Source organism: Echinops telfairi, unplaced genomic scaffold, assembly GCF_000313985.2.
Source record: "Echinops telfairi isolate 266 unplaced genomic scaffold, ASM31398v2 ScPeMD7_53;HRSCAF=182, whole genome shotgun sequence".
Taxonomy (NCBI): domain Eukaryota; kingdom Metazoa; phylum Chordata; class Mammalia; order Afrosoricida; family Tenrecidae; genus Echinops; species Echinops telfairi.
This window is the reverse complement of record NW_022103951.1, coordinates 18,604,899-18,627,949: the sequence shown is the minus strand read 5'-3', so window position 1 is coordinate 18,627,949 and position 23,051 is coordinate 18,604,899. Positions and strand designations below refer to the sequence as shown.

At 45.5% G+C, this 23,051-nt stretch overlaps 1 protein-coding gene across 1 annotated transcript in view; it reads left to right on the top strand.

Moving 5' to 3' along the window:
* WWC3 (WWC family member 3) overlaps positions 1–21,697 on the top strand; it is a 111,826-nt gene extending 90,129 nt beyond the window's left edge. The window contains exons 14-24 of the mRNA XM_004709981.2: positions 630–704; positions 1,549–1,635; positions 3,600–3,792; positions 4,866–5,033; positions 6,394–6,545; positions 7,941–8,103; positions 9,016–9,180; positions 11,622–11,714; positions 15,673–15,900; positions 17,179–17,306; positions 18,517–21,697. Of these exons, the coding sequence (XP_004710038.2) occupies positions 630–704; positions 1,549–1,635; positions 3,600–3,792; positions 4,866–5,033; positions 6,394–6,545; positions 7,941–8,103; positions 9,016–9,180; positions 11,622–11,714; positions 15,673–15,900; positions 17,179–17,306; positions 18,517–18,583 (1,519 nt within the window). The 3' untranslated portion in view covers positions 18,584–21,697. The remainder of the gene's footprint in view (positions 1–629; positions 705–1,548; positions 1,636–3,599; positions 3,793–4,865; positions 5,034–6,393; positions 6,546–7,940; positions 8,104–9,015; positions 9,181–11,621; positions 11,715–15,672; positions 15,901–17,178; positions 17,307–18,516) is intronic.
* The last annotated feature ends 1,354 nt before the right edge of the window (positions 21,698–23,051 follow it).

Below are 23,051 nucleotides of genomic sequence, written 5' to 3'. Positions count from 1 at the left end.
TTCCAACTCAGAGGGACCCTCTAGGACCAAGTAGCACTGTCCCATAGGGGTTTCCGGGATGTCAAGCTTGATGGAAGCAAACTGCCACGTCTTTCTCCCGCAGCACAGCTGGTGGGCTCAAACTGCTGACCTGTGCTTCGCAGTTGAGGGCTTGCCACTTGTGTCACCAGGGCCCCTTTTATTAGAAGAGACATCCATTAGAAAGGAGTCTCCTCCCTCCCTTCCATAGCTATAAGACTCACTTTGCAATGACAAGACAGCTTTGGGAGCTTGGGACTTGGCTTGGCTTTGGGGGGATATTGGTTGGTTGTTTGGACATTAGTGAATCTCGGTTATCGCTATGCTATGACAAGCATTTTCAAAGTGGTTTGGAACTTTACCCTGAATAACACATGTGATTTTGAAAGGAATGCAATGTTACTTTCTAAAAAAAGAAAAAGGAAACAGTGTGCCAGCAGGTTACCCAATGAGCTCTGTCATGGGTCCTGGGTCCAGGCACCTGTTGTGCCCTTTCAGACAAGTAGGGAGTTGACTGCTCTGGAAGGTTAGTAAGGCCCTTCTAAGTAAGATCAGGATACTCCTAGCAGGAGGCTTGGAATAACCCCGGGTGCATTCCCAATTGTGTGTAGGAGTGAAGAGGCCGAGGAATCTGCGTCCAGCGAGGCCGGCCATGGTGAAGAGCCCCAGATCCGTGTAGGATTTGTGTGAGTACAAAAGGCTCTGTGCCTGCTGGTCTCGAAGGCTTTGATCAGACACCATTGGGGTGCTCCCTTGCCAGCGAGTCCCTCCTCCACCCACAGGCCCTACCTGTGTGCTACCCCTAGCCTTGATACCCCCGGGACTACTGTACCTTGTTTTTAGTGAAGGGGAGAGGTGAGGAGTAATGGTTGACTCCTAGCTGGCCCAGGGTGGCAAGGGTTGGGGAACACTAATACTGTGGGTACAGAAAGTCTCCAGAGAAGTCTGATTCTCTGGGGACAACAATCACACATTTCAGCCAGGACGCGATTCCATTCACAGCAACACAGATAGCAAGGCCCTTCTCCACATCCCCAGAGGAGGCCATCAGGTGATTTTGCAATAGGACACTTTTGGGTTTCTGATTGCAGTCTCAGCAAAGGCCCTGACCCATGATGGCCACGTTGATGTTAGCAAGGCCAACAGGTTGTCTTTGCTCCCGTTTCATAAATTCAGCCCAGGGTTGATACCATTCGACCCTCTTGGCAGTTGGGGTTGGATCGTTCTTTGTGGTGGGGACCATCCTGTGCCCTGTGATGTGTGGAGCAATATCCCTAGTCTCCTCCCCACTGGTCCTTCTCTGTGCTTTGGGGGCCAACCTATTGCCTTGTAGGGTGTAGAGCAGCATCCCTGGCTTCTCCACCTCATCCATCCTTCCTCCTCGGTTTTGGCATGTAGAAAATATCTAGACATTGCCTGGAGTCTCCGCAAAGTCCGTGTCTCCTCCTCTGGAGAGCTCCTGCTCCAGGTCATTCCTCTCTCTTCACCACAGAGGCTCTGCAGTTGGTGAACTCGTGTCTTCTTTTCTAGGCATGATAGCAACAGTGAGTGTCTCCTCGTGAATGTGCTCCAACTGAAGAACTTTTCTGGATTGGGTGTGAAAGAAAACTGCAAAATGTAAGCCTGCACTGCCCACCCCCACAAAGGCAGGGACTTGTTCATTAGAGGAGGAACATGTGCATAGCGGATGAGGCGCTCTTTAGACAACCTAGCCCAATGACCTAGTCTGCTTGTCAGTTTTGTAAGTAACAGAGAGTTTGGGGACGTGAGTTTACCATAAAACATCAGGCAAAGTTCATTTGCAATGACAAGAATTGTAAACGTTATGAAGAGTCTAGTATATTCTTTTGGGCAGAACCAGGCTAGCTCTGTGCTGCAGGACAAGATGCTAAGGAATGCCCCATCAGCAGCATTTAGGATTCACATGCCCTTCCTGCTCCCAGGGCTGAGTTGGTGCTAATGCCACCATATGCTGTATCTGAATGTGGGCGATAAGTGTTAAAGGCCTCTGGCTAACTCAACAGCAGAAAGGCAAACAGCTCAGTCAAAAAGTGGGCAAAGGACCTGAATAGACATTTCACCAGAAAAGATACACAAATGGCCAAGAAGCACATGAAAAGTTGTCCAGGATCTGTTAGTCATTAGGAAAAGGCAAATCGAAACCACAACGAACTACTACTTCCCAACATATGATTGCTGTGATCAGAAAACCAGAAAATAATGAGTGCTAGTGAGGATTGGACCCTTCATCCTTTCCTAATGGGAATGGAAAATGGTACATTCGCTCCAGAGGTTAAATGGAGAATTTCCATATGACCCAAGCGATTCCTCCCCTCAGTATAGACCCAAAAGTCTTGAAAGTAAGTATTCACACACATGTACACCAGTGCTCATTGTCACATAAGTCACACTAGCCAAGAGGTGGAAAGAGCCCAAGTGTCCAGCAACAGAGGAATGGATAAATAAAATGTGGCTATCCATTCGATGAACTCTTAGCCACAAAGAGAAATGAACTGCTGACAAATCTTATGATATAGGTGAACGTCTAAAAGCAAAATGAGTCTGGCATAAAGGTCACTGATTATTTGAACCCACTTATATGAAATCTCTAGGGAAATGCATATTTTCTTCCCCACACTAAAGGCCCCTTGCTGTAATTAGGGTGTCCTTGAGTAGGGGACAGGAGCCCTGGACAGGAGCGCTGGAAGGGAAGCATGGGCCTGCTAACCGCAAAGCTGGTGATTCAAACCCATCAGCCACTTCATGGGAGAAAGAGCAGGCTCATCTGCTCCTGTAAGCAGCCTCAGAAACACTATATAGGACCACTGAGTCCAAGTGGGCTCAATGGCAGTGAATTGGTGGGGGTGGGGGGGCTTGTCTAGGGAGGGAGGATGAGCTACTCATATGACTAGTTAACACACCTGGTTGATGACTTCGGCATTGTGGTTGTAGTGATCTGCATGGGGGCCTGAAGGAGAGGTTGCTTATCCCAGGGAGTGACCATCTCTGTAATGGTCAGTTGAAGTCCAAGAGTGGACTTCCTCTTCCAAGAGTGGTCTTCTGAAGACCTTGGCAGCAACCTGGTTTTAAGTGGCTAAGGTTTTGCCCTGGAGTTTGGCTCACTCTAACGGTGTCCTGTCCCTCTCTTCATGATGGCTTGAGCTCTTTCTGTGAGGATGGAAACAGCGGGCCCTAGCAGACAGCTGGTGAGGGAGAACTGAACTCACCTCACACGTGTGCAGAGCTGGAAGAGAGTCCATGGAAAGATCAGAACAGATGTTTCCCACGAAGACAGTGAAACAGCAGAGCCTCCATTCGAATCTGGCAAAAGCTCTGGCATTTACATGGTCTTTCTTCTAGTGACTGATCCGCTCCCCCATCCCCAGTATCATACCCAAGTCTTTGGACCTTTACTTTGTTGAGCAAGGGGCTTTTCCCAAAGGCTCTGAAATTCGTTATGTGTGCATCCAAGATGGGGAAATGAAAAGTGCATGCATGTGTGTGTGGCTCATGCTATGCATTTGTTTTCCGGTCAGATCTGTCAAGAAGTGTTAGCTACTGTCTTCTTCCTTTCGTTCCAGACACATCCGTGTCTACTTGCCGCCGCTCGACTCCAGCACGCCCAACACCTACTGCTCCAAGGCTCTTGAGTTTCAGGCCCTGTTGGTATTTAATGAAGTCTTCAGAATCCCTGTGCATTCAAGCTTATCGACGTTGAAGTCTCTTCAATTATATGTGTGCTCTGTGAATCATCAACTGCAGGAAGAGCTACTGGTATGGCTCTCTCTTCTTTGTCTTTGGGCTAGTCTGTCTTGTCTTTCTAGTTCTCTCTCTTTCTGCCTTTGTATCTTTGTCTTTCCATGTTCCGGTGTCCATTTCCATCCTTCCCTCCCTCCCTCTTCCATTTTTTTCAGCTTTCTCATCTCTCTCTTCTTTCCCTCTCCCTCCCTTATCTCTTCCTTCCTTCCATTTCCCCCCCCCCCTGCTGCTTAGAAATTACAATAGTGGTAAGTGATCTCTCTAACTGGGAGTATAGAAAAGGATTGTACCATTTATCTAGACCAGAGTTTTGTCCTTTAACTATGTTATCTCAGTTGATTCTGCAACCCTCCCCCAATGAGGCACTACCAATTTTATTTGAAATGGATTAATTTTCAGTTGAGGGAACTTTGCTAGAGTTAGCGAACAGGAAAATTCAGCACCCAGCTAAAATGGAATTTCAAATAAGCTGTATATATTAATTAGTTGAAGTATATGTCATACAATATTTTGGACATATTTACCCCCCCCCCCCAAAAGTTGAACAATGCATTATTCAGATCGAACTCGATGCCTTGTATGTGGGGACTTCAAAATGTGTGGAAAGATGAAATTAGAAGATGAGGCATTTTCCTCATGAACTTTTTGAAGACCCTCTGGCAAGTCTAGAACTTGGGACACGCAGGATTTCGGCAGTTTGTCCTCAGGCCCACCGAGTTATTTGATGCCCAGGTCAGGATTCAGAAGTCAGTGAGGTTTCTTTCCCAAATCAGAATGCCACTCCCTTGGTCATGTTACCTCCGGAGCAAAATCAGGACATGCAGAGCAGAGATCAGCTGGTGTCAAACAGCCTGGTGGCTCACCCAGCCCCCCAGCTTCTCCATACTTGGTTTCCTTTCCAGCTGGGAGGTCTGCCTGATCGAGCCACCCATGAGGTTCTACCTTAGTCATGTTCATTTTACTGTCCCACTGGAAAGGAAGTGTGTGTTGTTAGTCTTTCTCAAGACTAGAAGGTGAACTTGGTATGTTAAATGACTTCACTGTTGAGATGAAAGCATTCAGTGCCACTTCCTTCACCATCTCTATAGGGTATCGCACAGATTAACCTGGCCAACTATGAGAGTTCTGGCGATATGCAGCTACGCTGGTATCCCGTCCAGGTCTTCACCAGCACTGGGCCCCAGAGGCCCCGGGAGAACGAGCGGGCAGAAGCGCCCAGAGCACGGGAGCCCACGCACTCCAACGTCGTGAAGACGGTACGTATTGCTTTGCTTTCAGGAGCGTGTCCCGGCTACCCTCCTGGCTTTTAAAAATAACACAGACCAGTATTGGGGGAGGTGGTTTCCAAGAAGTATCTATTTAGATAGTCTCCCGATAGAGAAGAAGAGGTAGAGTTTCCAGGAAAGTAAAAAACATGGAACATACACACGCTTTTTATTCTTTGCAAGTTCTATATTTGCCAATTTGCCCACTCGCTAACATGTATTTGTAGCCTCCAAATCCATGCCAGCAGCCCTTTTGCCATCATTTGGAAACTGTGCCACAAAGGGGCAAGCAGCTTGACTGGCCTGCTGTGCACGTTCCCAGCTGAGGTGGCAAAGGTGATAGATACCTCATCATCTTGTTTCAACTCCCACATGGCACTGCCAACAAGTGCCCCTGAATGGATCACGGTCATTTGATGCTAGGTGTCTGTGTGTGTGCACGCACACGCATTTATGTACCTTTAATTGGCAATTTCTCCTTTTTAAATACCCTTTAAGGTCAGTGGGGAAGCGCTGCCTAGGGTTCCTCAGTGCAGAAAGGCCGTGATGGGCCTCGTGGAGACCGTAACTGTGTTAGATGAACTTCTTTCAGGCTTGAATTACAATGTCATTGGCCCTGAATTCAGGATTAATAGAATGGCAATATACTGAGATTCTAAAGAATACTCAGTCCTGTCGAGGAGAGTCTGCCTCACAGCCACTGTGTCTAGAGTGGCAGGACTGCAAATCTTTCCTGGCATAGACAGCCTCATCTTTCTCCTGCAGAGCAACTAGCTTCAGCCACCGTCTTTCTGTTAACAGCCCAACAGTGCCGCCATAGATGCCTTTACACAGAAACTTATATCAAGCAAAAGTAGCTATTGACTGGTAGACTAAGATATTAAGTCCAAAGATTGGCAGGACTCTCTCTAACTGGCATAGCTCCCCTAGAAACAAGAACCCAATATTCATTAATTCCATGTTTGTGGTGGCTTTCTAGAACATACAATGAATAACGAGGCTCAACTCTGGGAACACATATGATTACTTTTCCAATCATTTCTTCCACTGTTGAAAATATACATACCAGAATACATACCAATCCAACACTGTTTAATATGTTTAATTCAGTAGCACTGATGACATGCTTCATCATGGGAATTTTTAATGCCGTATTTCTAACGTTCCTGATCCCAAGTGACTTATGGTAGGTAATTTTCAAATGGAAGTCCTCACAGCTTCCAGAAAAGACCAAACGGGCACCACACTGTTGACAGGGGAGGTGAGTTTCTGCGTCGAGGTGGGATGAACAGCTTACTGGGTGACAAAGGCTCTCGAAGGTGGGTCTTCACGGAGTGCCCTGTCTTTGCAGGATGCTGTCACCGTGCTACTGGCGAGAACCACGGCCCAGCTGCAGGCCGTGGAGAGGGAGCTGGAGGAGGAGCGGGTGAAGCTGGAATGCACCAAGGAGGAGATCCTCCAGGTGGAGCAGCGGGAAGGCCAAGTGGAAGCCATGCCCGACAGGTAGGAGCCAGTGGGGTCTCCTCGCCGCCAGCCTTCATCCTCCTCCAGGAAAAGGAGGATGTTCACCTTCAGGGGACAGACTTCTCTGAAGAGAGGCCCGTGGAAATGCGTCTCAGGGAAGGGCCACCGGGGTTCATGGGGATGAGGTGGCCATCATGTTAGAGGTGGCTCCACCCCAGGAGCTGTGCCTTTGCAGGGGAAATTCCATCTCTTGTCCAGGCCAATGGCGAAAAGGGCCAGGCAATTCTTCAGTGCCCTTGTCCTCTCGGGGAAGGGGACAGGGAAGGCGAGGCTGCTCTGGATGAGGGCAGGGCTACCAACTCTCCCCCCAACTCTCCCTCTCTGCATTCCGCCTTGTCCTTCTTTCCCAGCATTGCTCGGCACCTGGGAGGACGGAGGTACACTCTCTTCTGCCAAGACTGAGAAGAACAGGGCTCCATGATGTTCTTTTGCTTTTAAACAGCTTGCTCGCACACGGTCCAACTCCCCCATTTAAAGTAAACAGTTTCAGTGTGTTCAGAGTTGAGCAACCATCACCACCGTCCATTTGAGAACATTTGCGTCACCCCAGAAAGAAACCCTGTGCCCCCACTAGCTGTCACTTCTAGGCCACCACTGATCTACACTGTGTCCATGGAGTTGCTGTTTTATAGCAGTGAAACCATGTGTGGCCCCAGGAAGTGTTCCCAGAGCAAGCTTGTGTGGAATAGGTGGAGGATCCAGATGAACAAGCACTTCTACTGAACTGCTTTCCATCTCTCACCATGGGCACTTGATACTGCTTGACTTAGACCAGCGGTTCTCAACCTGTGGGTCATGACCCCTTTGGGGATTGAACGACCCTTTCACAGGGGTCACCTGATTCATCACAGTAGCAAAATGACAGTGATGAAGTAGCAACAATTTTTTTTTCTCTCAGCAACGAAAATAATTTTATGGTTGGGGAGTCACTACAACATGAGGAACTGTATTAAAGGGTTGCAGCACTAGAAAGTTTGATTTAGACATTTCTCCACAGAAGCCCCTATTTCCAAAGTTGCCTACTTTTTCCTAGTATCTTCTCCTGAATTTGGTTCTGAGGACTTTGTTTTGAGGAGAAGCAGGAAGGGTACAAGGAGGGAGATAACCAGAAGCTGGGGGAGCTCTGGGGGAGGGCCAAGGTTCCAGGAGTCTGGTTTCTTCAGTGGCTGTAATTGGGTCACAGAGACAGACCAAGCCTCTTAGCGAGACACGCAGTATAGTTGTCTTCCGTAGAGGACCTGGAAACCCTTAGGCTTGAGAAAGCCATAGCTTCAATCATCAGAAGCAAGGGAGTTAGGCTTCTCTCAGAATGTCCTTCTGATGATCATTGTGAGTTGTGGTGTTTGGTTGTTTGTTTCAATGTCCCACCTTTAGGAGTTGGCAAGCTGACTCAGTCGATAGTGGATGCAGCAGCTGCACCCAGACTGGCCCTGTGTACCAAGAATCATGTGTGGGTGTCGAATCCATCCACGGACACCTCTTTGCTGGCCAGACAGACCCTTACCAACCTAAGCAACACCAGCCTCCACATCCTAAGGTAAATAGAATGCACCAAGGGAGTTGACCCAGACTCTTGCCATTTTATGGTGCAACACTTGGCAGTGCCCTGGAAGGAGATTGGGGTGGGGGGAAAGGAGGGTGTCCTCCAAACCTCCACCATGAGACATTGGACGATTACATAATGAGATGAACCCAAAGGAAAGGACAGCTGGTGAAAGAGAGTAGAACAGTGCAGCTTGCCTACAGACATGCCAGTGATGTGGTTTGGGATCAATTGGTATGATAAGGAACATGCTGCTGCATTAGGGCCTCATAGGTATGATTGTGTTTTATTGCATGTAGAGGAAAAGAAATGAATGGCCTAATATTTGTAAAGTGCTTCCAATCAGCATAGCAGACACTACAGACATGATTATTGCCGTGGAGACTAAGAATAAAACATTACTCCTTCACGGGCCATTTTGCATATTGTCAAGTTGGGTCCATTCTGATTCATGGGGACCCTATAGAATGAAGGAGAATTACCCCATAGGGCCTTCTAGGCTTTGAATCTCTACGGAGCAGCTTGCTTCCTTTTTCTCCTGCAGAGAAGGTGGGTGGGTTCAAACCACCGGCTTTTCTGTTAGCAGCTGGATGATAAGCGTTTTGCCACCGGGGCTCCTGCTCCTTTACCTCCGGTGCCCGGTTGTCAGTGCTTCCCCACACTGGCATTCATTCTTTCTGTGTGCATGTGCCAGCCGGAAGAGGCAACAATAAACAAAACCCACGGAAACTCCTGCCCTCAAGTTGGAAACAGAGACCAGCCAGGGACATTTGAATATGACAGAGGGCCTTGGGGCTTCAGTTTGTCTTTTTGGGTGGACACAATTCCATCCAGCCTAGTGACTAAGCTAATTGCATGGCTTGTGTTAATAAGAAAAGTCATAATAATAAATGAACTAATCTCCAGGTTGATAAAGAAACCAATACAGAAGATCTCTTCCCTGAAGAACTTGCCAGTCTTCCAAAAGAGAGGGCTGGCCACAGGCCCCGCGGGTCTCCTTTTGTGCGCAGCAGCACGATCGTCCGTTCACAGACCTTCTCGCCAGGAGCACGAAGCCAGTATGTTTGCAGAGTAAGTTGGACTTTTTTTGCTGCGTATCTGAAAAGCCCACCCCCCAACTACTTTTTGTGTTGAGAGATGTATGTGTTATCACCTGTAATGCCAATCCCTGACACCATACATAGGTGAATGTGAAATCGGAGGTGTGCTGTCATCCCCTCCTTTTCCTACATTCACAGGCTCTGATCATTGGTAGGTTGTAATACATTCCCACCCACCCCCAGGTTTTCAAGGTTGCAGATGTTCCAACTGATAGTCAAGAAGCAGAATGGATCATTTCCACATCAGACTAAGGAGTAACACGTCAACACAGGGCAGAGCTTGAATTGGGTTGAGATCTGCAAAGTCAGGTCACTCTGCATAACTAGAAGTTCTCAATTGAAGTTACAGCAGTGATTAGCCAGGGTAGCCTTGAGGATTTAAAACATGGCAGCAATGGGCTTTGAATTCACCCATCTGTCAGTTGTCATTCCTAAAGTGATAGTGGGAAATGCCTGGTCCTCGACCTGACTGAGGGTCGTAGCCTCAGGGGTCCCACCTGTCTCTCTAGCCAGTAAGCCTGGTCTTTATTATATATGACCCTCTTCAGTGCAATTGGCGGTGGTGGCTGGGCACCATCTAGTTCTTCTGGCCTCATGGTTTTGGAGGTTGATAAGTTTGTGTAGTCCATTGGGCTAATTGTTTCTATATGTCTTTCCAATTTTCATCACTCTTCTTTCCTCTGGACTGGGAAAAACCAATGGGTGCACCTTAGCTGCATCTACCTGGATATAAAATTCTGTCATTTTTAATATTTGGTTCTACTATAGCAAAAACATTTGAATAGTTGAAAATAAGTACAGTTTCTAAAACAAGTAAAACATAAAACAAACTTCACATTCTAATTTGGACATTAAAATTTATATTTGAGAATTTGTAAGTGAAAAAAATGTGTTTGTACCATGTATTTTGTTCTTTAGTAGTAAAAAGATAAAGTGCTTATACGGCAGTCGAAAATAATTTCACCCATTTGTTGCACTATGCTTGTTGGTGGGTCCTTCACAGATTTACATGAGGATCCCCCTCCCACCCCAACAAAATACTTTCAGACTTCACACTCACTTTCCTTTGCATCCTTGATACTGCATCTTCACAGTTCATTAAACTGCTCCTGAGACCCACCAAGGGTGAGAACCATTGCAGAGCTTATGATACAAATACAATTGGGCTTCAAAAAGTTCACAGCCACAATGGAATGAAAAGATAGTGGAAGGTTCCCATGTACTTTTTGAAGGCACGTTTTGGTTTGCTTTGGGCAAGCCACCCTCGATTCCTCGATTATATTGCTGCAGGCATGTACTTCATGCAGTCAACCAGAGAGAAGGGAGCGTGGGATGATAGCCTATCAATCTGACATGAAAAGGAAAATATAATTGTTAATTGTACATCACATTATAAAACGATAGCAATCAATTTCATGCCGTGCCCTGCCAGGTCCCTGCCACTGCAGCACTCACTTTTCCATGTGTCCTATCTGCTTGGCATCTGTGAGTCTGTACTTTGGAGAGCTAGTGTCCCTATTGGGTTAATGCCCTGAGCAAATGCTTACCTTTTTGGGTCATTCATCCCAGAGCACCCCATCACACTCCCCAAGCCATCCTGTAAGGAAGGAAGAGCAGTTGGCTTACTGACCTGCCGAGGAGCGGACTCAAATGTGCAGACTGAGAAAGACAGGGAGAAAATCCTTTGCTTTAGTCTTTGCTGTGGTATGTTCCAGACTGTAAACGAAAGTGTGGGTTCCCCGGCAATGCCTATTGTTTCTCTGTATGTTTATAGCAGTCACAGGTTATTTAGCCAGCCGTGCCACTGCATTTCCTGAGTACTTGGGAGTCATTGACGCGAATCGCAAGGAAATGAGGGCAAGGACTGTTGCTTCAGCACAGGTGCACAGTCATCCTGAAGCGAGAACTCCCCCGCGCCACCAAATGAGATGCGAACGTCATGGCTCCTGTCAAGAGAGCATTATTTCCTTTTCTTTTCCACTCATGGCAGTGAGTCTGTTCTCTGGGAGGCCATATCTGTTCCAACTCTTGCCAAAGCCAGAAACACCACAAATGAGAGAGATGGGTAAGATGGGAAGCGTGCCGAGGACAGAGCAGGTTGTCACACGCGTCCTCCATGATAGGAAATCACAGTTGGCATCTCTAGGACCAAAATGCTGTTACTGATATTAATCTGATGGATAAGAAGCAGGGGTGGGGTGGGGGTGGGGTGGGGGGCGTTCTTGTCTGCCTCTTGTTTTCGTTGGAAATCTTGTGTCGATTATACTCGTATTTGAAATGAAACGCATAGACTTGTTAAAAGCGCCCAAAGTCATCAGTGAATTTAGGGACCTTTGAAACAAAATGATCCAACTCAGAGGATATGGCTCGATGAACGTTGAGTTTCTGAACTTCATTCGATTTTCCATGCAGCTTTATCGTAGTGACAGCGACAGTTCAACACTGCCACGGAAATCACCCTTCGTCCGAAACACTCTGGAAAGACGAACCCTCCGCTATAAGCAGGTGTGTATCACATAAACTCATAAGGGGTTTTGTATTTTCTTGGGAGTATTTTTATGAACCATGACAAGTAGTATTTTAGGTAACATTTAACACAATATTAATTGGAAGGGTAGTATAGTTATTTTCCTGTAATTTGAAAAGCATATATAATGCCAAATTTGCCAATTATTTCTTAATTTCTGAAGACAGTATTCTGACCCAAGATAATTTGTGGTCTTTATATGTTTAAGTGTAGTAAATTCCTAGAGACAAGCATTTCTTTTCTTTTTTAACATTTTATTAGGGGCTCATACAACTGTTATCGCAATCCATACACACATCAATTGTGTAAAGCGCATTTGTACATCGTTTCTCAAAACATTTTCTCTCCATTTAAACCCCCGACATTAGGTCCTCATTTTTCCCCTCACTCCCCGCTCCCCCCTCCCTCATGAGCCCTTGATAGTTTATAAATGGGTATTTTGTCATATCTTGCCCTGTCCGACGTCTCCCTTCATCCACTTTTCGGTTGTCTGTCCCCCAGGGAGGAGGTCACACACAGTTCCATGTAATCGGTTCCCTCTTTCCTACCCATTCTCCCTTTACCCTCCCTGTTTTGCCACTCACACCACTGGTCCTATAGGGCTCATCCGTCCTGGATTCCCTGTATTTTCAGTTCCTATCTGTACCAGTGTACCTCCTCTGGTCTAGCCAGTCTTGCAAGATAGAATTCGAGTCATGGTAGTGGGAGCGGGGAGGAAACCTTTAGGAACTAGAGGAAAGTTGTGTTTCTCATCATTGTTACATCGCACCCTGACTGGCTCATCTCCTCCCCGAGATCCCTCTGCAAGGGGATCTCCAGTGGCCTACTAATGGGCTTTGGATCTCCACTCCGCACTCCCCCCATCATTCACTATGGTAAGATTTTTTGTTCTGATGATGCCTTACACCTGATCCCTTCGACACCTCGTGGTTGCATAGGCTGGTGTGCTTCTTCCATGTGGGCTTTGTTGGAGACAAGCATTTCTATATAGCAGAATACCTTTTGTTTTTGGCAATGTCTATACCCGGGGGCTTAAAAAATTGTGTGAAAATTCTATTGTCTTTTAGTTCCATTTTCACTGAACTTTTTGAAGTCCCCTCGTGTGTGTACACACAGTTTTACATGAATAATGCACATGTTCTATATTTGTTTGCCAACCATATTCTCCTTCTGAATGGTATTTCTGTAAAGCACACAATACTATTTTTTATAGCGATAAGTTCAAAAAGGAATTTGGCCTAGCACGGTGATAAAAATGCCTCACTGGGTGGGGGCATGGGTAGCAAACACAGGTGTAACATGCATTATTTGTTTTAAAAATATCAGAGATGAGAAGTTTGGGGTCTTTCAACCCATAGGGTTCTTCTCCTAGGCCTATCCTGTGACCTTTGTTGGCTTGAACATTCCACTTCCTCTATACCGCACCAGGTAGTCAGATTTGCCACTTTGCATTTGCCAGCTAGTCCTTCCCAGTCTTTTGGGGAAAAAATTCTTTTGAATGAAAAAAAATCTTGAATTTCCATACAGTGTTTGAGGAGCTGTTGACTATGTATTAGAAGAAAATGTATTATTCAGCTGCAACCATGGTTCTCAACAGAAGCTATATTTCCATTTTGGATCAGACGATTGTTTCCTAGGCCTGTGCTTTGAAAGTTGTTTCGCAGCATCCCTGGCCCCTGCCCACTAGAAGCCAGTAACACTCCCCACACCCCTGCCCCCCAAGTTCTGACCATCTAAAATAGCTTCAGGCATTTCAAACAACTTTCTTCTGAACTAGAGATTCACAGAAAGTTGTGAAAATACTGTAGAGGGGACCCAGGTACCCTTTACCTAGTTCTTCTCTACTCCCCCTCTCCCCTTTGATATCATCTTATATAGTACAGTGGCCAGAATTGAGAACAACCCACAGAACAGATTCAGAGTGTATCAGTTTCACATGTGCTCATTTGCGAGTGTGGGTGCTTCGATACAATTTTATCACCTGTTGGTTCATGTAACGAGCAAGATACAGAACTATCCCAGCACTACAGCCCTCCTGCAACCCCCACAGCGGCACAACCTGTGACATTCACGGGGGGGGTGGGGGGTGGGGGGGGGAGCTGCACTTCTGTTGCTTCCTGCCTTTTTCTTATGGTGGGAAGTACATCTATGAGATAATTCTCTTCAGGTATTTTTGCCCAGTGTCCCTTAGAGAAGGCTAAATCATCCCTGATTGAGAACCACTGAGCTGCTATGTAGATAGCAACGCTTTCAAAGACTTACTTATGCGATTGCAGCAGGTACAATGGTAAGTCCCAAAGTATTGCTCCTAGTGTTCTGGGAGGGCAGCTGCCAGGCCAGTGCCAGTCAAGGCAAAGAAGGCAGCTCAGAAGTTTGTGGCAGCTGGTTTTGGAGATTCAAAAGAGGTCATCTTGACAGATCTTCTTAAAGGACATAGGACAATGACAGGGTCGTATGATGAAGAAGTTTTGATCAAGTGAAAACTGCATTGGTGAGATAAAGGCTAGGAAAATTTCCTCAAGGATTTTTTTCCCATTGCAACAGTGTACCTGCTCATTCGTCGAGGGTAGCAAGGGCTGCCCTACAAAACTCTCCTTGGGAAACCACACCCCATCTACCCTACAGCTCTCATCTTGCCCCCCACCCCCCGAATGCTTCTTGTCCCCCAAATTCGAAGAACATTTCAAAGGAACACAATTTGAGTCCCTCAAGATGCCCAAACTGCCATTTTGACATGGTGTCCCTCAAAGAGCGCAGCAGTCTTCAGGGAAGGGCACCAGAGCTGGAAACGCCCGTGTTGAACATGTATACCCCTAGATGGAGGAGACGTCGGGAAACAAGAGCTTCACATTTTGCTTTCGCGATGATGTCTGTGCTTCTGCAGCAGTACTTTTAGACTCCCCCTTACATTTGCATTGAAGTTGTGTGTGTGTGGGGGAATGGTATTATGTGCCTGTGGAAAGCATACACTTACTTAGAAAATGCTTCAGGACTGTTTCTCATTCCGTGGGAACCACTGCCTTTAACCTCCCCGCCCCTCCCCCCCCTCTCTCTCACACACGTCTGTTCGCATCTTGGGACTCGCTGGAATACAGGGTATTTGCATCTCTGAGACTTATATCAGGAGGAAAGCTGTGGGCAGCTTACTTGTGTGTGTGTGTGTGTGTGTGTGTGTGTGTGTGTGTGTAGTTTTTTGTGTGTGTGTGATTTTTTTTTCAAACAAAAAGGCACACATGCAGTTTGTAATATGCTTTTCCTCCCATGCTGTAAATCAATAAGATCTTTTCATGTCAGTATGTGTGTGTACACACACGTGTATATGTTTAACATTTTACAGTGACTGCATTTTATTTGGTCTTGTACTTTAATCCATTTCCTGTAGTTATATATTTAGGTGGTTTTTCCCCCCTTTTTTTTTACTTGCTCTGTCGAACCTCAATTAGACAACGTTCACATGTCTAGAGTTGTGTTGTCAGATGCAAGTCTAAAATGAAATGCTTGGACCAAAACGTCCCCAATTTTCAGGGTTTAAAAAAAATGTATTAAGCATATAGTATCGTTAAATAGTACTTCAGAAAGTTTGTACCTTATTTTTAAAATTCTCCCAACCCCATACAAGAGGATCTGTTTCTGGACACTTTTGTAAACACTTAGGAAAATAATTTATAGTTGTTAACTTTGATATGGAACTAGAGTTTAAAATCGATCTTGACCAAAAAAAAATAAATCTGTATTTTTAAACATTGAGCCGTGCTTAGAGAAATACCTCTAATCAGTATGTCTGTGGTATTCTTAGAGAATACCATATATCGGTCTTCTATTACTCGTTGGAGAACTTTCTAGAAGGCCAGAACTTGACAGCTGTGTTGCATCGCAGTAAGTGTGCTATGTGCCTGTTGAAGGCTGCTGTGTGCTCACCGCTGCTGTCTCCCGCAGTCCGGCAGCTCTTCCCTGGCTGAGCTCATGGCCCGCACCTCCCTGGATCTGGAGCTGGATCTCCAGGCATCAAGAACACGGCAGAGGCAGCTGCACGAGGAGATCTGCACCCTTCGAGAACTGAGGCAGCGGTTAGAAGACGCCCAGCTCCGAGGCCAAACTGACCTACCCCACTGGGTACTTCGAGATGAGCGATTTCGGACCCTGCTGAAGGAAGCCGAGAGACAGGTAAGAGGGCGTGGGGTTCCAGGTGTTGAGTGGTTGCGGTCAGGATCCTAGCTCTCGGTGAGCATAGATTCTGAGGTGAAGATCTCAGATAATAAAATCCAAGCAGCTGCCTTGTTTTCTCCCTCCGCAGACCAGGAGGGTAAGGAGGAAGAGGTTAGTGTGCGAAAGGGCAGCACATACATCTTGAGGCTTTGACACTTCTGAGAAAGAGGTTAGAGGGAAAGAGCTCAAGACCAGGCTCCCATGTTGCCATGTGGTGCCATCTTCTGTGAAGAAGTCCCCTGAGGGAATAGAGAGATCTCCACTCCATGTCACACAGCGGTGCAGCTAAGGGATGGCATATATGGCACCATCAGAGGGGGAGCATGGGCACCCGTGAGCATTTTCAGTTTACCATTGCAGTTTCCATTATCAGCTATGAGAGAAGAATTCAACGAGTTACAATGAATATTTTAGTATTTGAGAGCCCCTGTGGGTCAAAGCAGACGGGGTGTGATCTTGCTCTGCTGAGTGTCGAAGGAGAAGACCCAAACTCAGTGCTATTGAGTTGATTCTGATACATAACAAGATGATAGGATCAAGTCGACCTGCCCTGTATGGTTTCCAAAGTGAGAAATCTTGACATCAGCATACTGCCGCATCTTTCTCCCACGGAGCAACTGGTGGTATCAAACCACCAACCTTTCTGTTACTGGCAAATTGCATTAGCCATTGCGCTACCAGGGCTCCTGGAAAGAGAAACGCTGACAAAATAAAACCACCACCACTTTTGGCTACATTGTGGACCTCTTCAAGGAAAGGAAAGTTGTCCATTTGATAGAGTGCCATAATGTTTTAACCAAAAGCTCCATGATAATGCCGTCAAGCATGATCACTCACTGTCATTGAGGCATCCCAGCTCGTGCAACCTTATGGGACAGAAGAGAACTGCCCCTGTGGGTTTCCGAAGTTGCACATCCTTGCAGGAGCAGAATGCTTCATCTTTCTCCGCCGAGCAGCTGGTGGATTTGAACCATAGACCTTGCGGTTAGCAGCTAACCCACTACAGCATCAGACCTCCTTGAGATCATGATAGGAAAGTTATTGATAAGACGGGTATCAGATGTTTGGAAAGGGGCAAAATTTCAGTGCTTGCCATCGACACTATTTTCTGTCTGTCCACCTCTGGGGTCCTAGGACAGTTAAATCCTTCTTGGTGTCCAAGGATGGGAAGTGAATTCATTCACCCACCCTTCAAGGGGCAGAGGGCTCCCCGTTAATCAAATATTGCTGTTCCAGACAAGACAGACCAAACTGGAGCACCATCAGGAGCAGGCAGCTGAGAAGATGCTGAAGAAAGCCTCCAAAGAGATCTACCAGCTGCGAGGGCAAAACCACAAACAGCCCATCCAAGTGCAGACTTTTAGGTACAGAAATAAGGAATCGGGGCTGGGTGTCACTTTAATCTTTGTTGTTATAAAAAAAAAGTAACATAAGCTTTAAGAGGAAAAAACAAAACAGGATGAGTCGTAATGTAAAAAGGAATCAACTAACTGTGGCATTTTCTTCTGATTTTTTTCCCCTCCGCATTTTTCTTTTCTATATTTTTTTTCAAGTAGATATAAATGCCTTAACTACTTTATAATATACTACTGCTTCTTTCCAAATGTCTGCGACTGGAAATGACACCATCACTTACAAACATGCATGCATGTGTCATGTGTGCTTTTTAATTAACGAAAACATTTCAGTTTTTTGACTAACTACAAATGTATGCTGTCCATGTAGAAAAGTGTGCGTTTCCTACGCATACCGTCTAATGGCTTGCCACCAACTGAACATTCCAGATATGACATTCCCAGCACTCCTACATACAGGTATAGAGTTACATATGTACTCCTGTGAGCCTTCCCCACCCCCCACCCCCCCGCCCCCAGGTTGAGGTTAAATTCACATAACATGACATCAACCATGTTAAAGTGAGTAGTTCAGCGGCATTTAGGAGATTCAGAATTGGGCACCCATCACCTTGAATTAGCTCCAAAACATTTTCATCCCCGCAAAGGGAAACCCCATGCCCATTGGCAGTTGCCCCTATTTCCTCCAAACCCCAGCCCCTGGCAACTCCTGATCTCTGTCTATCTCTATGGCTTTGCCTGTCCCAGATATTTCATAGACATGGAAGCAGGCCCTCTGTGGTCTTCTGTGACTGGCTTCTTCCACTCAGTGCAGGGTTGGCAAGGTCCCACCACATGGTAGCAGCAATCATCAGTCCTTCAGACCTGACACAAAATGCTGTAAAATGCTCCGACTCGCTTCCTTCCATTATGATTTAGGACTCTTTTCTTTGCTTCTATTCCTTTATTCATTCATTTATTAATCAAACCGCTGTTAACTGAGTAACTCCAACGTAGCAGGCACTGTGCTTGGCACCGGCGATAAACCAAGGGAGTTGGGGAACTTGAAGTAAAATTTTGAGAATCTGTCTACACACCATCTGTATTGTGGGGATTCAAATTCAGTTCATTTTCTATATATGAAATTCCATGATGGATATGAGATCCTCAATGCCAGCTCTCAAAGAATTTTGGTCATCGTCTAACCTGTCTTTTTTTCCTCCACCCGCCCCGGCTCTAGGGAGAAGATCGCCTTTTTCACAAGACCGAGGATTAACATACTTCCTCTGCCAGCCGACGACGTTTGATGTAGTGCCTTGTACACAGGAAATATTTATCTGCCTGTTTTATTTCCATGAAGTTCTTATACTAGCTAAATTTTTCTTTAAAGTGTTTGTGCAAAGCTATTAATATACACATTTTGTAAAAAACAAAAAAAACAAAACAAAAACACACACACACACAAACTGATATCTATACCTATCTATTTTATAATAGTGACGGCAACAGGGCTTGGTTTTCCCTTGTTGTGAAATTGACATCTCTGAAGACACATTATTTTATAAAAGATCAATTATCATGTTAAGAGTGTACAGTTTTTACGCTGTTTTATTTGACTTAAAGGCTGGAAGACAGAAACGAAGTGAGTGCAGGCAAATTCACTGTATTGTAATTTATTTATAGTACTTTTTTTTTCCTTGAAGGAAAATCCGGACTTTAAGATATATTTTAAGACTGAAACTTTGTTCTTCAGTATGTGTCATGCAGTAGAATGGAGCTCGGGGGCTGGCTTGGTTTCTGACACCTGAAATACCAGCGCAGTGTGTCCTTGGGGTCATTTCGCCCATGTGCGGTCATCATGTGTGTTGTATGCTTTCACGCTCTGTGTGTTACGTTCCAATACCAGCCGCTGTGTTGTAATCGTGATGCAAATGCTGTGTATGCATTGCAGAGCTCAGCCTTATATTTGTGCTGGGCACTACTAACAGCTTCTTGTTTCTGTGTCGCCTTGTGCCTCTTTCTGAGCTTACCACGAGTTGAGAGCAGGTGCCAGAGGCTCAGCCCACCCAGGCTTTTCGCCTGCCTCTCTACGTGGGCTGTCTCGACAGTGCCCTTGTTCCTCAGACAATGCCCAGCCTGCCTTGTGAGTCTGCGCCACCTCCTGGCAACAAACGTGCCAGGTGGCAGAGGAAATCCTATATTACCGTGAAGGAAAGTGAAAAGAACTGGGAACGTGCATTTTCAGTGAAATCACTGAAGAATATAGCAGTTCAAACACAGACGTAATAACCTTTGAAGATGCTTGATTTGTGAGTGACTAGCGTTATACCATGAGTCATTTATTGCAGGAGAGAGTTGAGTTTAAATCTGAGTGTCTCCCTATCCCCATACTGGAATCCACCCAATATTTCTCAAGCACTCTTAAAATTAGCTCATGAGGAAAAAAAATGTGTGTAGTAAAAATACACCTTTTTTTTTAAAAAAAGCCAAACTATAGAACTCTTGGCTGATCACATTTTTATTGTATCTGAATTGGACTCTCCCTTAGGAGGCTTGATGGGAAAATGAGGCGGAGCATGTGAATTGTAGAAGAAAACAACTCTCTCATCCTATATCTTGCTTTCCCTCCATTTGGAAATGTAATTTTTAATCAGGGTCTCTCTCGTCGTGCTACTATGTAACCTCCTCCCTTGTGTAACCAGCCTTCCTTTTTACATTTATTAAAAATGATTTTTATAAAAACATTTCATTGACACACGACCTGTCACGGACAATGGACTTTGTCAGTGGTGGTAAGACTGAAAACTTTATCTTTTACATGGTTGTCATCTCTTGCTATCTATTCCTGACTTTAGTCTTGCCTTCTTTGTTGTTTGTTGATATACCCACCCACAACAGAGATGGAGACAAACTCACAAAGCATCAGTTCTTAGCCAAATTGCCAGTCACGAGATAGCATTGCTGAGCAGTGAAGACAATGGTAAGCGTTCTCTATCCCTTTAAACAGACTTTAAGAATGTAAGGAGCCCTGGTGACATATAGTGGATTATAAACTGGGCTGCTACCCGAAAGGTCAGCCGTGTGAAACCACCAGCTGCTCTGCAGGAGGAAGATGAGGCTGTCTGCTCCCATGCAGCGGTACTGTCTCAGAACCCACAGGGGTTCTACTCTCCCCTGTAGGGTGGCTCTGTGAGTCAGAATTTGCTTTTTGGTTTTGAGAAGACTGTGCAGAGGACTCGTCAGTTCTGCCTCAAGCACACGGCTCACCCGATGAGCTCTGGGTGACTTGCCTGTGGTCTTCCTCATAGTGGCTGCCGCATGTAGCTCTCCACAGAGGTTGAGGCAACTTTACTGTCAGCCTATATTAAGCAGCAGTAGGGGCCAAACTCAGCATGCCAAGTATTTTAAAATAAATTTCTGGTTTATGCAGGCATCTGTTTATGGAGTGGTCCCCCTCACCCCCACCCAAGATATCTTTTTCCCCCCATTTAAAAAAAAATCTCACCTTTGCCTTACCAAAGGTGGGGAAATGTAGCCCCAGCATTTCAGTGTCTATCCATGGAGCTTGTGTGTTTGCCACCTTTCTGTGTTACCTCAGCACTGTATGTGTTGGCTTTCGCAGCTAAACGGGGCCATCACAAGGAAAGAGAAAACAAATGAAGGAGGGAAGGGTGTTCGCCGTCTTTCCTGAAAAGGCAGACAGGCAATGTGAGAGACTGGGCCAAGCAGACAAGGGGGCACAAAACACCCTAATTCGCTTCTCATGTGTGGCTTGATTTTGCAACGTCTGATTAGAAATGTCCCACATGTCAGAAAAAATAACTTCTAATGTTAAATTTACATATAGGCTATGCTTTCTAACGAGAAAACCCCTGCCGTGTTTTAGCAGGAAATGACCAGAATTCTGCCACTAAGGTGCTTTAAAAGTAGTGCTTATGCTCCTTGCAGCTCAACGTTCTGCCAAACCATAGGCCTATCAGGTGAACCATAACATCCTGGGAGATGAGAAGCGCCTTTGCCCAAGGCTCCCGTGCCGGAGGCGGGAAGGGGTGGGAACCACGCACTGAGGACGTGGGGAGAGTGCTGTTACATTGGTGGGAACTGCAATTACTTTCGTGAATCAAAATGTGTATGAACGGTTGATGGGAAACCAATGTGCTCTGTAAACTTTCCCTCAAATCAGAATAAGAAAAATGCTTTTAAAGTCTTCTACGTTGTAAAAGGGGCGTTGGTTTTCACTTTATCTGATCACTGATTTGTCCAGATTGCATAATAACCCCTAAAATCAAGAATTCTGTTGTGGGAAAATTGTATAATCAGTATTCATCTCTTTGTCTTTGTCACTGTTCTTTAATTACGTCATTTGTATTGTTTGAAAGTATTTCTTCTATGAAATTAAACTAACCTGCCTTAAAAGCAAAGTGGGCATGTGTTTTAATTTTTTTATTCTCAAGGCTTCGAGATATTTCAATAGATTCTTCATGTGAAAGTGGAATAAAACAATGGACTTCCCACCCAGTTCAACCTGGATGAGACATGGCAATCTTGTCTCGTCTATACTACCAGCCACTTCTTCCGCACCAATCCCATATATCATTGACTCTGCCAAGATTCCAGTATGTATTGCTAAGAGGAAGGAGCTAATAAACATTCACAGTACTCTTAGCACATCTTAATTCCTTAATATTAAATATTCAGAGTCCAGTTTCCCAGTTGTCTTGTGACATTTTTCTAACTGTTTTGAGATGTACTTCACAGGTCATATACTTCAACCCAGTGGTGGTTAGTAGATTTAGAGAGTTGAGCAAATATCACCGCAATCAATTTTAGATTTTCATCACCTCAAATTACGATATTGATGACTCAATCTCTATCCCTGCCTTCCCTGAGCTCCAGGTACCAATCTAGTTTCTACGAATTTGCCCATTGTAGATACTTCATATAAATTGTCATACCAAATGGGTGCATAAGCAAATGTGGTGAAGAAAGCTGATGCTGCCCAGATATAAAAAGCGATAGCATCTGGGGTCTTAAAGACTTGAAGGTAAACAAGCAGCCATCTAGCTTGGAAGCAACAAAGCCCACATAGAAGAAATACACCAGCCTATGTGATCACGAGGTGTCGAAGGGATGAGGTATCAGGCATCAAAGAACAAAAAAATCTTACTGTGAATGAGGGGGAGTGCAGAGTGGGGACCCAAAGCCTATCTGTAAGCAACTGGACATCCCCTTACGGAAGGGTCGTGGGGAGGAGATGAGTCAGTCGGTACAGTGTCACAGTGATGAAACATACAAGTTTCCTCTAGTTCCTAAATGCTTCCTTTCCACTGCCACTATCATGATCCCAATTCTACCTTACAAATCTGGCTAGACCAGAGGATGTGATGTACACTGGTACAGATAGGAACTGGAAACGGAATTCAGGACGGGTGATCCCTTCAGGACCAGTGGTGAGAGTGGCGATACCGGGAGGGTGGAGGGAGGGTGGGGTAAAAAGGGGGAACTGATTACAGGGATCTATATGTAACCTCCTCCCTGGGGGACAAACAACAGAGGAGTGGGTGAAGGGAGATGTCGGACAGTGTAAGATATGACAAAATAATTTATAAATTATCAAGGGCACATGAGGGAGTGGGGGGGGCGGGCGGGCGGATGAGCCGATGCCAGGGGCTTATGTGGAGAGCAAACGTTTTGAGAATGATGAGGGCAACGAATGTACAAATGTGCTTTATGCAATTTATGTGTGTATGGATTGTGATATTGTGATAGGAGTTG